The 17,925-nt window shown below is 36.1% G+C and overlaps 1 protein-coding gene and 1 pseudogene across 1 annotated transcript; both read right to left on the bottom strand.

Annotated features, from left to right (window-relative positions):
- Window positions 1–7,956: 7,956 nt before the first annotated feature.
- LOC127102230 (uncharacterized) lies at window positions 7,957–8,514 on the bottom strand. The gene has a single exon (XM_051039630.1). It carries the CDS (start codon window positions 8,512–8,514, stop codon window positions 7,957–7,959), a length of 558 nt encoding a protein of 185 aa, XP_050895587.1.
- Window positions 8,515–10,454: 1,940 nt separating this feature from the next.
- LOC127101416 (tRNA(His) guanylyltransferase 2-like) lies at window positions 10,455–14,946 on the bottom strand (annotated as a pseudogene).
- Window positions 14,947–17,925: the final 2,979 nt, after the last annotated feature.

The following is a 17,925-nucleotide window of genomic DNA, read 5'->3' as shown; positions in this document are numbered from 1 at the left end:
ATGAATCAAGACCAGAAATCCAAATCAAGACAATAAGTTTCTTTTATTCAGTTAACATCTCTTCAACAGATTTACACGCTAGAAAAGATGTCAATTCCTCGGTATATTTTTTAAACTCCAAAAAATAATCCATCAACTTACACTTATCTTATTTAGGACAGAAAATCTCTTGTAAAATACCATAAATGTGATTCAAATAATCAAATTTACCAAAAATAAATTTCAAAAAGTCCCACAAAATTTTCACAGTCTTGTAGTGAGTAATAACCGATTGAACTCGATTATCAACAGAATTCACAAGTAAGCCAAAATAGGTTTATCCTCTATATTCCAAATTATTGTTGCCTTGTTTACTTTTGACATGCTTTTGTTAAATGTGCATATTTTCCCATTCCTTTGAGACTAACTTCAAAGATATTTCCACTCCACATAGTTCTCACCATCCCCATCAAGCTTTATGTCGATGAGTTTTGTGGAAATAATAAGAAACTCAGTAACGGGATTCTTAGAACTATCTTCGACGTTATTTTCATTTTTCATCGACATTATTTAACTAACAACACATCAACACACACGATTTTGACTCGAAACTGCACAAAAATACATTATATCAATGTACAACACCACCAAAATGCCACAAACACCTGTTGAATCCACCAAGCTTCTATCAACTCTAAAAAAACACCTCATTCAATCCAAAAACCATAACCCATATGCTTCTGAAAATGCGAGTTTCAGATCGTGCACGAAAAAGCGTTTAAAAACACCATTTTCTTTAATCTGCGAATTTCTCCATGATTCGGCCGCTGAATTTTTTTTCACCATTCCATCGTGTAAAATCGGTCTTCTCTAATGTCGCTAGTAGGGTTTGTTTTTTTATTTTCTTTTCTTTTTACTTTTTTTCTTCGACGATAAACCCTAGCAGGCTTTAGATTTCATGTAGAAAGAGAGAAAGAATATGAATAATAAATCATATATACTACAATTTGTAGTGACCCTCATATTTATACCAATAGGTTAAAAGAATAGTATATAAGAAAGACAAATGGGATAAACCATTATATTTAATACTAAACCCTAGTACGATAATATTGTAAGGGAATTGATTATCCCACACTAAGTGGTGGAAAAGTACCCTAAGGAAATTCGAAAATGCCCTTCAGATTTCGAAAATGTATTTCCAAGTGCACCTTGATCACACAAAAACACACCTTAACTGAGTCATACCCCATTTTTCCCAATATTTAATCATGAAATATATCTCTGAATACACCCCATCATTGTTTTCCCAATTTAACAACTCAGTGACAAATCTGGAAGTACACTTTCAGATTTGTGAAGCGGAAATTTGAAAACATGGCACAATTGCATGTTAGCTACAATTTTGGATTGCATTTTCAAATTTGAAAAATGTGATTTTAAATAAAATAAGACTTTGCATGCTCTTAATTTTCATGATCAAACAAGACTTTGCATCCATCTTCCTCATGATTAGTCATCCTTAGAAAAAATTCTTCCATTCTTAATCAAGTTTTGCACTCTAAAACTTCATTCTTGTGTTTCATCACATCAAAAGGATCAAAAGAAGTTGGAATTTAAGGTAAATATCATGTATTTCATTCCTCATTGTTCACATTAATCTGGTTTTTTAGCTGAAAAATTCATGTTGCTTCCAGAAATACATTTCCGGATTCTAGGTGAGTTAATACACAAGTGCAATTCAAGAATAGTTTAGAGTTTATTTCAAGTGGTTTTTTTATTTTTTGTTATTGTTTCCCTTAGATATGTTACACCGTGATGATATGCCCAAACTTATTGTCTCTCCTGATGTCAAACGTGTTAATGTCAAGGAGATAGATGTCGGCAACCAATTTACAAATGGACAAGAGTTAGAGGTTCGTGATCATATGCTCCAATGGATCCGTACTGAGGCATCCAAATTGGGATGTGGAGTTGTAATTGGAAGGTCCAATTATGGTTCAGATAGAAGACTTGCATTTGTGACACTGAGATGCAAAAGAAGTGGCAAGTACATAACTCCTCTCCGAAAATTCAAACGAGATGACACTGATTCAAGGATATGTGAGTGTCCTTTTAAGTTGCGTAGTTATCTGTTGACAAATAAAAAATGGAGATTTAATTTGATTTTTTATTTACATAACCATGACAGTGGAAGAGAGTTTCTCTAACTACTCCAAGAGCCAAGCTCCAACATTGAAAAATATAGGCAATTTTTTAATGCACCACATATGTTTCTTATGCACCACGCGAAATTCTAAAATTATTCCCAGTTTCCGGAGATGCATCTCCGGACGCACCAAAAGGTCGGTTAACGTTAAAATATTCTGGAGAGGCATCTCTAGAACATTTTGGAGGTTAAGTCGCACCAGACTCTTATCCTTCCTCATTTCACATTACTCAAACTCAACTCAACTTCAACCTTTCTCAAATTTCTTCTCTATACCAAGTCAAATTTTATTCATCAAGGCTCAAGGGAACATCAATCTTCATCTGTATTATCATCCATATTCATCAAAAACATCAATTTCTTGTAAGTTTTTCGAGTTTTCGATAAATGTTTGATTTTTGGTGTAAATGAGTAGAAATTAATGATTAGGGTTAGAAATAAGTATAAATCACATTTTAGATAGTTTACCCATAGTGTATTAGTTGTTTGTTGGCTGAAATTGATGATCAAAATAATTTTTTTAGAGCTTGCATATGGTACATTACGCCATTGACGTAACTTCTGAGTTGCAGAAAATTTCAGAGATGCATCTCCAGAATTTTTCAACGGTTTAATTTCCCATTAACTAGAGATGCATCTCAAGAAATTCCTCTGTCTTTTTTATTTTCTTACTTGTGTTGTTTGCCTGCACTAATGTTCTGCCTTACTTTAACTTACAAGCATAATGGCTGATAGACACGATATATTGAGGCATGGCAAGGTTGCCCAGTGCGCATTCGTTCGGCGAGAAAAGAGTTAGCAGGTTCTGGAGGCTTCTGGTCCCTCTGGTCAGGCAAATCCGTCTACTTCTGGGGGCTCATGTTACTCCTCATGCCACTTCATTTTCTTCTTCCCGTAGAAGACGAGATTTACCATTTGATGCATCACTCCCCCATCCTCCCCCATGCGTCAGGTTTCACCAGTGCTACCTCTTATCAATGATGTTATTGATCCAGTCCCACCTCAAACCGATGATGTTACTGATCCAGTCCCACCTCCTACGGATGATGTTGTTGATCTAGTGCCACCTATAGAAGGTGAGGCTATTGCGGATGCTAAGCCATAGGCTTTTAGAGGCAGTCTAGTTGATTTATCCTTACTGCCTCTGTATCCATGCCATACTACCAGACATATCTAGGATAGAGAGGTAGCATTAGTTGGTTTCTTTATTTATTTTTACGTTAATTTTAATTTTTGACATTGATTATTTCTGACAAATCTCAGGAGTGTGATCCGCATAAGTTTCTTAACCACGGGAGGAAGACTATTGCATTACCTCAGTCGAATGAGGAACAATTTTAGTCAGTTTTATCCTTATCTGGCCTAAAGGACTTGCGCATAGTCGGTTATACTACGCTTAACCACATAATACTTAATACATTTGTGGAGAGATGGCATTCAGAGACCTCTTCGTTTCATCTCCCGCATGGTGAGATGTCTATCACACTCGACGATGTCTCGTGTTTGCTACATCTTCTGATTAGGGGAAGATTCCTAGATCATGGGGGGATGACCAAAGATGAGCACTCGAGATGATGGTAGAGTATCTAGGGGCTAATCTAGGGGATGAGATGGATGAGTTGGATAAGATTCGGGGTTCTCATGCTAGATTTGTATACCTGAAAAAGGTATATGAGGATGCGCTCCTGAGTGCACAACATGCTGATGATGATGATGAGCAGGTGGTGCTCCACAGATCGTATGCATTGAGAGCATACATGCTTTATTTGGTTAGCACTGTGATTTTTATGGACAAGAGTGTCACCAATACAGACGTCGTCTACCTATGTTACTTCGTGGATTTCGAGCGGATCCATGAGTACAACTGGGGGGCAGCTTGTTTGATGTACCTGTATTTAGAGCTTAGAGAGTGTTGTATGTGGAAGACGAAGTAAGTCACAAGTAGTGTCACACTACTGATGGTAATAATTATTAGTCTTTGAATGTTTCTTTGTCATTTTCATTTCATCTTTGCAAAGCCCTTACTGATGATTCGTGTGTTCCAAACTTTTTATTTCAGGGTTGGATCCTCCACCACTTCCCGCGCATCTCTGGTTGGGTGAGTGTACCTGATTATACACCACGTGCTACTTCTTTTATCCCGCTCAGAGGGAACTAGGCGATCGGGCCTTACAGAGTCTATCTTAATCATTTGGTTGTTGAGGATATGCACTTCAACATCTATGTTGATCATCGTGAGATGCAACCATTTGACGAGATAAGGTTATACTCTGGATGGTAGGCATGTGGATCACGCCTCTTTGCTGCTCATCTACCCGAGCGTGTCATGCGGAAGTTCGGCTACACTCAGACCACTCCTAGACACCCTGATGTCTCTACTCCTTCTGCCTTGACACGTATACATATATAGGACATGTTTGATGATTATGAGATTCATTTGGTACCAAAGGAGGTGCAGGCTACCATAGCTAAGAGAGACCGGAGCTACTTCGAAGGGTACATCAGATGGTTCTTCAGGGTGTCACATTCGTACATGGTGTTGGTTGCTCCAAGAGACCCGTCGAGACCAGCTCATCAAGAGATACTAGAGGAGGAATAGTCACAACTAAATCATATTGAGGATGTCTTACCTAGGTGTTGTTACATATTGGAGATTGCGTAGGCAGGAAATGACAGAGGTATCTTCCCTTATGGGTCTAATGTGAGGCATGTCCTAGATGTCATCATGACGGGGGCACGGGGGACATTGATGTACTGAAGACAACGTCAAGGGACGGGTGGGATTGATGAACGAGGAGGTAGAGGAGAGGTAGTCAGACATACACAATAATGTCTTAGTATATAGTAGTAGTATTGTGTTCTATATTTTATTTCGACGGTCTTGCTACTTTATTGGTCTCGTTTGTATGGCATTTTGACATTTATTAGTATTTTATTTATGTATGGTATTTTTTAACCATATTTTTGTTTTTCGATCGTATGGTATAGTTTAAGTCTTCATTTAAATACAAGTAAACAAAATATAATATGAAAGACTAAGTTCTGAGACGTTACGGAGATGTATCTCCGGAATATGCATGGAGATGCATCTCCGATATAATTGAAATGTAAATGGCTTCTGAGTGGGATGTATTGAGTGTTTTGAATTGTTTTGGAGATGCATCTCTAGAATATTTCAACGTTTATCCAGAAATTGGTGTGTCTAGAGATGCATCTCCAGAAACTATTTGATCATTTAAATAATTTTACGTGGTGGCTAAGAAGTATTAATGGTGTATTAAGAAATCCTCAAAATACATATATTCTTTGGCCGTAACATAAATAATTTCATCATCATTATTGAGAATTTCTTATGGCACCCTAGATGTTTCTAATGCACCATGTGAATTTCCACAAATGTCCCCTGATTCTAGAGATGCATCTTCGGACGCACCCTAACACACACTCAACAAAGTTCACTCTGAGTTACACCTTTTATTTTGGTTTACTTTATTCCGAAGATGCATCTCCAAAATAATTATGTAGTTACATCTCCGGAGAGACTCACAGGTATCAAAATCAATAGAAAAGTAAATTTCCAAAATGAAATTGACATGCATAATATGAAATAAGCATTACAATGACGATTTCAACATAAACTACAATATTATATTTTAATATCTCGGTGGACGCTTGCACATCTTCAGAATATCTTCGACCGGTCTTTGTAGCATTGCTTTTAACTCGAGCAGAACTTTTGTTTCGAAACGAAAATACGTATTCCACACAGCTCTAACATTCACTTGCATCTTGAGCTCAAATTTATTGAACTCAATCTTCCCTCTGTTGTCAATCGACGGTGAACGGTACTCGAGCTTCACAATCCTTCGTTTGTCTTTGTAAGGTAAGAGATCGTGGATTTCGTCTTTGATATCTTCGAGGGAGGTGAAACCGGTGAGCTTAAACGTTCGCCTGGGTGTAAAGCCGGAGAATGAGACATTTTCGACATACCAATAGATGTTTATTTGTGACATTTGAGACATTTTCAGTTTGTGTGAAATATAACATAAGAGCAACTAAATTTATAGATGGAAAAGATCAATATGAATCACTCATTAATTGGCATATTGATTCCGGAGATATATCTTCGGAACCGTACCATATCATCTTGTTCTGGAGATGCATCTCTAGAACTTGTCTTGAACTAGTTTCAAAACATAACACTAAAATAGAACCTAGTTTTTCATTGACAAAAACACGAATGTTGTCATGGGAAAGATAAAAAATGCATAAAGACAAAATATGAACAAAAGGTAAATATATAACACTTCATTCATTTATATTGAGACACAATTACATACAATTATTTGTCTGGTTAAACAAGAAATTAAAACAAATTAAAACATATATCGCCGACTAAATCTATAGGTGGTACCCCTTGAAATTTTATGCATTTTATTATTTTTCAATGTTGTTCAATTTCTCGAATTCTTGCATCTTTCCCATAAAATGATTCGGCCAAGTCTCGACTTTTGTGGTTGAATGAGTTGTTCACTCTGGTGATCTATCATACACACATGCTATTAGGTGACCTATTTCAGAAAAGCACATCCATTTTTCCTTCGATGTCGGACCGCTCAAGCAAGGAACAAGAGACTCATAAACCGTATCAAATTTTTCTTTCTTTTCATACAATCATGTATGTGATTCTTTATGCGTCTTCAAATCATGGATAAACTGATGTCAAACAAGTGTATGATTATCTTCTCCTTTACTGAATAAAGTTGAAACGGCTTGGTAACCGCAATTATCGTTTCGCACAACATTGATGATCCGCTCAATATATTTGTGCATAAAAATCAGCATCTCATCGATGAAAGGAATCTTCCGTGGAAGCGGCGTCGGAGGTGGTTTGCTAATGTGAGCGCCTTTGGCAGCACCTTTTTGAGATTTTGGAGTCGGTGAGTCGAAAAAAACTTTGTCAACATGTTCAAAATATGAAGTAGATCATAGTCAAATTGTTATTCGGTGTAGGCTTCATTTTGTTTGGAGCACCTTTTGTTTTTACAGGCTGAAAGGGCGGTTTCATGTCTGTGGTTTCCAAATAGGCAATATTCCTCGATTGTTCTTTGATGTGGAGTTTCATGTTGTCATCGACTTTCAAACACTTTCCTGAAATGAATAACGGAATTGACATATAGTTCTTTTGTGGAATAATTTATTATACGATTCCATGCATCCATTATTTTTTCTACAACCACACCCGTCTTCACCATTTTTCCATCTTTGGACTCTATCTGTTTCGTCCCTACCACGGGTTTAACCCGACTTCTCACATTCTTTGTTATGTGATACCTACAAAGTAATGCATAAAAAGAAGGAAATACCTTTGCAACCAAATTCATCAATGCGGTATAGCGGTCGATAATAATCTCTTTAGGCATCTCACCTTATACTTTCAACAGTGTCTGGCACACCTCTGATGCCCAAGTAAAATTGTCCTTTTTTTCACACTCAATAAATGCAAAACCAACATAATATGTCTTCTTGGTTAAGGTCACACCAACCATCTCCAATAATAAAAGTTTATACTTGTTGGTCTTGTAGTTTGAATCAAGTATGAACATCGTAGGAAACGTGTTGAACAACTTTATGGAATCAGGATGAGTCCAAAAAAATATCTCTAATGATAACTCCATCATCGCATGTTCGGTACCTAGACACGTAACTGTTAGTGGGGTACAAATATTATACACTTGCTTGATATTTGATATATTTTTGGGTCATTTTCATTTCAATGTCGCAAGTATATTTTTCGATTGAACAAGATTCAAGGTCATGTCAACAACACATTCCTTCTCTTTCGGCTTGAGCCGACAGACACTAGGATGACCGGCTAATTTTAAACACAAATCATGGTTATGCAAACCACATATCACATTAAATCTCCACTTTTTGTTTGCCAACATATAGCCACGAACCTTAAACTCACAATCACATTTTCTTGTACCGTTGTCGTCTTTTTTAAAATTTCGGAGAGGAGTTATATATTTCCCGCTTCTTTCGCAAGTCATTGTCTCAAAGGCGCATCTTTTATCCAAACCATTATCGGACCTTCCGATAACCACATCAAATCCAAGTTTAGAGGCCTCCATACAAATCCATTGAAGCATATGATCACGAGATTCAAACTCTTGCTTGTTTTTAAAGTCGTTGCCAACATCTACCGCCTTCACAACGACACCTTGAACATCCGGTGAAACAACCACACCTTGGACATTCTGAGAAACAACTTGTTTTGAGAAAACATCGGGTGCACCATATCTAATGAAAACAATTAAAACCATAACAGAACATAAGCGCTACTACTGCTGCAGAATGACTTCAAAAATGAACATAGACAAATTCGAGAAATGCATCTCCGGACAAGTTCATATACGTTCCAAAGATACATTTTCAGACACAACATAATTTTTTTCAGTAAAAATGAAAGATTAATGTGAACAATGCATAGGGAACAAAAGAATCTTTACCCAAAATTCTATCTTCTTTTGCTCCCTATGATGTGATGAACCAAAATGATGGAGATTTGGAGTCAAAATAGATTGAGAATGAAGGTTTTTTAGGGTGAAAATCAACTATGTCAATAATGGTTGTATCATCATGCAACTGATTCTTTTATCGGATATTTCCTGAGATGCATCTCTGAAAATATCTGACATGCCAAGTGATGTAAATTTCAAAATGTTGTCCATAATTCCAGATATGCATCTCCGGAATATCTACTAAACTGTTAAATAATTAAAGTCCTTCTTAAAAAGTTTTGGAGATGCATCTTCGGAATAAAAATTACTCAATATATAGGATGCCTCTCAGTATGGTCTTACTTATTAAGTGTACAAGAGGTGCTTCCGGAGATACATCTCCGAAAACAGGAATGATGGTCGAGGAGCCCGAGGAGATGTAGTTTGACATACACAACAGTGCAGTAACATATAATAGTTGTATTGTGGATTGTATTTTATTTTCATCTCATGCTACTTTATCATTGTATTCAATTTTATTTATATATGACATTTATACCAATTGGATTTATATACGTCATTTTTTACATATGAGTTGAATGGTTTAAATCTTCATATGAATACATGTAAACAAAACATAACATATATTATTTTGTTCTTATAGGTTACGGAGATACAACTCCGTAAAATAAACAAAGATGCATCTTCGATACAATAAACTTGTAAAATGACTTTTGAATATGACACATTGTATATGTTTTAAATTATTAGAGAGATGCATCTCTGATTCATTTAACGTTTCAAGGTGTGTCCGGAGATGTATCTCCGAAATCTAAGATCATTTAAGTATTTTTATCTAGTGCCTAAGTAACATATAAGGTGCATTGAAATTTTTCCTTATCATTATTTCCAAATTGCTGGGCTTTTGGGCCTTCACGTCTCAATTGGGTTCTATCATAGGGGTATGCAAATATTTCTACATTTCACAAGGTGGTTAGTTGGAGGTGAGTGAGAGGAGTAATTAAGGAATCAAAGTGAGTAATAACAAGGGGACAGAGACAAAATTCATTTATGTAGAGATCAACACCCTTTTTCGATGTTGAAGTTGTGCAGAACACATATCTACTAAGTTATGCATTTGCAAAGATAGGAGCACAGGTTGATCCCTACATAGTACTTCCACCGGTAGAAAATAGCATCAAACCATGTCACTATACTGAACCAGCAAACACTATTGTTTATGCGTAACTCAAAAGATCTGTACTAGGTTGCTTTGTCTCATCTAGATATGTTTCAATCAGACAACAACAAACTCGACACCTTATATTTATATAAGGTATTGAGAACTAAACACATGCTATTATTAAAAACTTCAACAAAAAAGAAAAAGTGAGATAAGTTGATAACATGGAAAAGAAGTGGGAAATATGACAGGATTATGGCAATCGTTAAGTTATTAGAATGAGCTTACCTCTGCTTCACTAGCAAGATTAAGTTTCTTCATGAGGTACTTTTGAATAAACGAGTCGGGCACAGTACCATCCCTGGGCTTAAGGTAAATATCTCAAACATGTCGAAGATAGCATAATCTTCTAAGACTTTTCAAGATAATCCCACAAGTAAACAAGTATTGATGATAACCATAAAATCAGCTTCTACAAATGTTTGGCATTTCTGTTAAAGAAGCTCCGGAAGTATGTTAAAAGAGTTAATATCCTTTACATCCATTGAGTAAATATGAGAGGGGACAAAATAAGAAGAAAAAAAAAAGAAACTTATATTCTCTGAACATGTGTCCCTTCTCAGCAAATTGTTCCAAAATTTTAGTTTTAATTACTTGTTACTGACTACAATAGCTGCCAGATCAATGGGAGTATTTTTCACCATTACTGTGGTTGTGGTCATGTACATAGAAACCCAATCTGTACATGATAGTTATTTGTTTGTGATAGCAGAATTACAGGGAAACACACATAATATGTTCAAGGAGGAAGGGAAAATAACTATCCAACTTCTATAAGCAAAATTCTGGTAAGGAGTAACTTTGCATGTTTCTCTTAAAACTTGAGACTAGGCCTAACTCAATCCCAAAAAACTTAAGACTACATTAGTTGAAAAAGTTACTTTATTCCTAAATAGCAGGCCGAGATCTGCGGCAAGAAAATTTCTCCATTCCTGAATAACAAGATCAAGACCAAGATCAATGAATGCTTTAGGATCCATAGAAGAAAAATAGCTTATGATTAGTAAGATCAATAGAATAGAGGTTGCATATAGAAAGGTAACTTACTGGTCTTCTGAAGCAATTAATGTAAACCAAATAGGACTGCTTTTCCTGTTGCATCTAGGACGAGTTGTGCTGAGGCAGACATCTCAGATGCTGCTGTTCTCTTCTGATTAGCAGGACACAACCTTTTTCGCTTCACTGGTCCTGAAGGCAAGGTGTTTCCATCCTTGTCATCTCCAAACTTTGTTTTATGTCCATTACTCCTGTTCTTGGTTTTAGGCATGCGGAATTCACTCTGAACAGATGTAGGTGGCTCTGATGGCTCTGATTTGGTAATTTCAGACATCACTAATCCACCGTGAGGAATACCTGGAGACTCTAATTTGGTAAGAGGAGTCCCTTGTAAATCTGACTTTGAGGACTTTGTTCTATTGGCCGCTTCAACAAGGCAGTTCACGGGCGTCCAGAGATCAGCCTTTCCATCAGTAAGGTCCACATTGTTGTTTGTATCTTCATTAGGTCTATGCTTCTTATAAGTCACAGCTATGAAAGAACCCTACAAAACTATAACAATCGTCCACGCTCATAATCACATGTAACAATGTCATAATTGTTCAAGTAAAAGCACAGCCACAAATTGAAATGTAATGTAAGTCCTAGTGTCCCAAATTAAAGTAGATGCTGAGCTTACCAGAATCTCTTGTCATGTGTTTCTTCTTTCTTTATGGAACCTTCGGGGATAAAACTGCATCCACATCAGAGTTATTAATCCCGGATAGCGAAGCGGAGCAGCCAACCCCAAAAATGGGATAGCAGATAGCGGGATAATTTTTTGGACTAATTATATGAATAATCTACATATATATTTAATGTAGATTAAATAACTTTTTGGACTAATTATAGGAATAATCTACATATATTAATTCCATAATCACTATATTTTAAAAGAAAGGAAAAAAAAACAATGATATGAAAGAAAAAACAACCTGAAAGAGAATAGAAAAACAATGAATAGAGAAGAAAATGATAGAGAACAAAATAGAAAAGCAGAAATCAGAAGAAACGCGCTGGAGAAAGGTGAAAAAACACGAACGACAGAGGAGAAAACACGAACGACTATAATAAATTTTCCAATTTTAAACTTTTTAAGGGTTAAAAGGTTTTTTCGCACTTCAAAAAAGCCCTAAAAGTAGAAAACCGCTCCGGACCGGGAAGCGCTCCGCTCCCGCAACCTGCTATCCCAGCTTTCCCGGCCACTATCCAAAACTGGGACGAGCGCCGCTCCTCCGTAGCGGAGGATTGCCGCACCGGGAGAGAATCCCGAGATAGTGCTTGGAGCGGCCGCTATTAATAACTGTATTCCACGTAAAGCAGCAGCCTTTCTTGTACCAGTTTTTGTTCTCTTGCCAGTAAAGCTTGTATGAGTCAAAATTTTGGGAGCACTAACCACCAAAGATGAAAGAGATCTTTTCTTTTTGCAGCAGGGGTATTGACAAAACAACTTCTTCGGCTTTAACCTTTTTTCGTTTAAATGGAAATATTTTGGTCCTAATATCTTGCAGATTGTGATCAGGCCTGTAGTACGGTTGCTATGCCAAGGTTGTATGTTGTAATGGTGCAAAAAGACTAATTCACCAGGAGGGAAAAGTAAAGGGATCTAAAGCTTGCATGCATATTTGCAATCACAATAATAAAACCTATGTAGTACTTCCCAATTTCATTATCTTAAATAAGAAAATGAAATATTTATTCAAGAATGTTAAACCAAACTAAACAAAAATAAAATTAGCAGCACAAAAATAAAGCAATTAAGTTTTAATTATCAGACTCAACCTTTCCATAAAGAATACCAGGGTGTTCTAGCCAAAAGGCTGATCCAATGATGTCAATATGTTCTACAATGACATTTCCATAATTTTCAGAAAACTCTCCATTCCCCTGATGGATGAGAACATTGTCTACCCTATCCCAAAAAACTGAGGATCCTTGTCGGAACATCACTGGCAATTTATTGTAGTCGATAGCCAATTCCTCGATTTTCTTTTGCAGTTGAGCACCCTTTAAACTACGTTGAGCTTCCCTTTTGCTTTTTCCAGATGCAACAAGCTTCCAGAAACAAGTGTTATATTGATTGTTTATGTGGCAATCCACTTGCCTCCACGAAAGATAGTCCCGTAAAATCTCGGCAGATGGATAGCACACTGCTCGTGCATCGAAAGAAGGAGGGTAGTTTAACTCGCTTTGAGGGAAGAAAATTTTCCATCTCATCACATAAGTGGATGTGAAGAAAGACACAATGGCTGATATGATTTTACTAGCTCTCCTTTCATAAAGATCAGTGGAGTTCTTAAGAATGAAACTGTACTCATCACTAACCCCATAAGCGAAGACTATATCCTGCCTAAACTCTTCCAAGACAGCCACCGCACATGAATTCATCAAGTTAAGAGCTCGATCATCATTTGGCTTCGCAAATTCATGTATCTCAGAAAATTTGTGGAAGTGGCATCCATCTATCCGAACTACAACCCATGTAGATGGCATCAACTTGCTATCAAATTCAAAGGACCTCACATACTCCGGTTTCACGTTGTTAATCTCCTCCACAAAAACACCAAGCTCCTTCAAAAGAATAGAATGCTCATTCCAAAATCGTGTGCTTGCTATTTTCTTGGAATGCACTGTGATTATCTCCCTCCTTTGTCTTTTAACTGGAGCACCTGTTTCTGTGTACTTCACCACAGCCCCTACCATTGTCTTTAAAATACAGGAACCTTGTCGAAAAATTGGATCCAGTGTATTGTAATTGACATTGAACTCGTCAAATAAAATATCATTTAAGTCGCGTTTCTTAGCTCCGTCGATGAACTCCCGTGCTTCCGTCTCATTCATTCCACGCTCAACAAGTCGCCAAAAGCATTGATCATATTGATTTTTCAAATGACATATATTTTGCCTCCACAAAAGATAAGCTTGAAGGGCATCTATGGATGCACAAGGTACAACTTTCCCATGGAAGGAAGGAGGAGAATGTAGTTCCTTCTGCGGGAAGAATTCGTGCCATTTTCTCACAAAGACAGATGAGAAAAAAGAAGAAATAATGGATAATACTTTGCTAGCTCGCCTTTCATAGAACTTGGTGCTTTTCTTGAAAACAAAGGTATACTCATCACTAAACCCATATGCAAGGACTATGTCTGCAAACTCTTCGAGCACCGCAATAGCACAAGAGTTCATCAAATTCAAGACATTTACATCATAAGGCTTGGGTAATTTACAAGCATTGATCGAAACAAGGATGAAACTCGGAAACATCACCTCATCCTCAAGCTCAAAACATTTGACATACTCATATTTGCTGTTTGCCATATTTCACATAAAAATCTGTAAATATGTTCTCTTTCTTCTCACAAGCAAACTATCATACAGATGGTGGGCTTGTCTTCATGTAAGGAAGCAATACACTTATTCAAAAATAATAAAAGTTCTGCATCAGTTCATTGACAACAAAAACTTCAATACATTAATACAATAAACTCATTCAACTAAACTAAACAACATTAAAAAAATATTTTAAAAAATGGTGTGTGCTCTATTAAGTCTACCTATTTCAACATCAAAGCATAGAAGAATGACAAAAGTAGAGAATTCTGTTTTTTGACCTAAACATTCAAAGCTAAAAATTCCCCCATACAAGCTATGCTATTTTGAAAGATATTGAATAATAATTTCATTTCACTAAGAAAGGGCATTCCATGCTCTTAAACATGACCTAGGTCTTGTGGAAACAGTGAATCATACTTTTAGGGACTGCATTAAGGCTACTAGGGTTAGGATTAAGTTCCTCTTTTTGAATACAAATTTCATCAAATCGCAAATGAAAGAGTTCATAGAGTGGTGGGTTAGGATATACCTGCATTGAAATCGGTCTGAAACCCTAGGAAGATCCCTGAACAGTAGTGTCGCGGAATCATAAACAATCATATAACAGAAGAAAAGAGAATGGGTAATCGATGTATGAAATAAACTTAAACAAAAAATTTCAAAGTAAATAGATTTTTTTTTAAATGGATTTATAAAACTATTTTTTAAAATTTTACAAATTTTTTATATTTATTTTTGAAATTAAATAATTAATTTTATCATCATATAATATAAACATATATTATTAAATATTAAAATATATTTAAAATTAATTTTTTAAATTGTTGTATTTTAAAAGTCATTGTTATATCGCAATTTTTCGAAAAATTATATTTTTAATAATTAAGTGATTTTTTAAAATTTTGTATCAAATTTTTTTTAATAAGATATAAATATTTAAAATAATATTTAAAAAATAACTATTCAAAACAAATTTTTATTTAAATTTTCTATGTAAATTTATTATACATAAAATTAAATTATACTATAAAAAATATTTTTAAAAAAACAAACGCGCCAAAATTATGGTGTAGGTGTTAGTTGAGATTTCGACGTCAAGGTTTGATTAAGTATGATGGACAAAAGAAAGTGTTTGTTTCAACTTCGACAGGAAGAAGGAAATGTTGTCGGAAAGGGAGATATTGTCGAAGAGATCTTGTGATAAGAGGGAGATGCTGGTTTTAAAACTTAGAAATGATTTTGGGTTTAAATCGTAATTTCGACAGAAGCAATACTGACGTTAATTGTCTTTTGTTCTTATCCATTTATTTGAGAAGGACGTGTGTAAAGCTACGGTGAAATGAGGACATACAAGCAAAACGTGTCGCTTTCTGGAGGAAAGACCGTCGATAGCAGTTATTTTCGACTTAGTATAAATATGAGTCTTAATGCATAATACTTAGGTGTGTTCAATCAGTATACAAATGCTCATAAATTACTCTAAGTATCTAAGTATATCTAAGAAACGAGATTGTTGAGAATGTACGTGTGAATCACCATCTTTTCATTTTAATTGAAATTGTTCGCAGTTTATCCATTATTCTTACTTACTGCAATTTACTTTAAAGTTCTTTTATTGCAATTCCTTTACACATTCTGCATTCTACTTTTTAAACTTTAAAAAAACATTCTCAAATCATGAGCATTATCGAAGTGTTCATAAACTTTCAAAAAAATATTTAACAAAAGTACATGTACTAGGATTCACTGATTGATCCTGTAAAGTAAACCATTTTTTGGAGATCAGAGATTGTTTACCAATTTTCACGGTAAATATATTGGCACGCCCAGTGGGACAATACTATTCTTAAAAACTTTTTTTTCTTTTAGGAAATTTTTGTATTTGTTCTTCATTTTACTATCTCTCTAACTTTGTTGCATGAGACTTAGATGTGGCAAAATAGCCACAAACAACGAGGAAAGACTAAGGAAAGGATAAGTAAGGAGGATGGTGAATCAAAATCCACCAAAGAATGAAGACCCCCCCCCCCCCGGTCATCTTCGACATGGGGAACTATGGTCACAAGATCTGTATATGAACTTGTACCACCCACGACAAATACGATGCATGTGCAGTCGATTGCCCAAATTGGACCCATTTTGTCTTATGTATGGACACATGGTCCACCAGTGACCCCCTTATAGTCGAACCCCCGGGGCCTGAGCCATCAATCCCAAGGGAAAGACAACCAAGGGTAGTGATGGTGAATAGGAACCAAGATGTTGACGAAGTCATACATTAGATTCGACGTGATGATATGGCGGCGGATAATTGTAACACCCCGATAATAATATGATTATTATTTAAATTAAGTTAATAATAGATTTATTAATTTAATTAGACAATTGGATTATAATTATTATTATTATTATTTTGGGATTATTGAATTATTATTATTATTGGAATAATAATATAATTTGGAAAATATATAAGTTGGAAGTTAGAAAAATCCCATTTTTGGTAAAAAGTTATTTTTCACGTGAAAAGGGAAAAGAGGCAGAAAGGGCAAAAAGCAAAAGAACGAAGGTTGAAGGAAGGGAAAGCTTGGAGCTCAGAGACTGCCGGATTTACTCAGGTAAGGGGGGTTTATCATCGATTAATGGGTATTATGGGATGATATGTGATGGGTAGTAAGAAACCATGGATTTTGACTCTGATTTGAATGATGCATGCTGAAATTGTGAAATATTTGATGGACGAAATTGGATGATAATTGACGAAAACTCGTAGGAATTAGAGGTAGTAAGGTTAGCAATTGGGAAGCCGAATGTGTATGATCTGTAATTGATAAAACGAACGAACATGTATGAAAATTGGACTGTAGAAGGTTGGAATTGGATAGATCTCGTAGCAGAGAAAGCCATTGCAGATCTGGAATTTCTGGCTCTGGTCATACGCGTATGGCACTAGGCAATACGCGTATGAGATGGCTGGTACGCGTATGGCACTAGGCAATACGCGTATGGATGAGGAAGATGATGTTTTGAACGTGTTTTGGTCTCTGTTGGTACGCGTATGGGAATGTGATACGCGTAGCATACGCGTATGGGCGTGGGCATTACGCGTATGGATTTGGTCAGGCGTGGGCAATACGCGTATGGACATAGGCGATACGCGTATGGGCAGAATTGTGATTTTTCTGTGCTGTTGTTGTGCAGTTTTTGGTTGTTTAGGCTGAGTGATGTACTTAGCTGATGTATGATGTAGCAGGGATCATTTCCCGTTGTTTTGAGTGGTATAGGTATTAGTAGAGTGTGCTAATACTGTATTTGATTATGTGGTATGATGTGATATGCTTTTGTGATAAAATGTATTAATGATGTGTGATGATAAGCATGATGCTGTGAATGTATCAGTTATGTATGCATTTGTGAATAGACTGTTTTATGACTTAGAGTGTGAGCTTATGTCTATTCTTGAATTGTTGCTGTTGTTGTTGCATTGCTAGGTGATTAGCATGCTTATTCTAGCCTTTGGGGCTGTAGCTAATTCCCATGGTGAGGAATTAGTGAGTGAACCATGGTGGGTTTGTTGTTGATGTTTGCATGCTAGATGATTAGTGTGCATAGTCTAGCCTTCGGGG

This window comes from Lathyrus oleraceus, chromosome 7, assembly GCF_024323335.1.
Source record: "Lathyrus oleraceus cultivar Zhongwan6 chromosome 7, CAAS_Psat_ZW6_1.0, whole genome shotgun sequence".
NCBI classification, from domain to species: Eukaryota; Viridiplantae; Streptophyta; class Magnoliopsida; order Fabales; family Fabaceae; genus Lathyrus; species Lathyrus oleraceus.
This window is presented reverse-complemented; position numbering and strand designations above follow the sequence as displayed.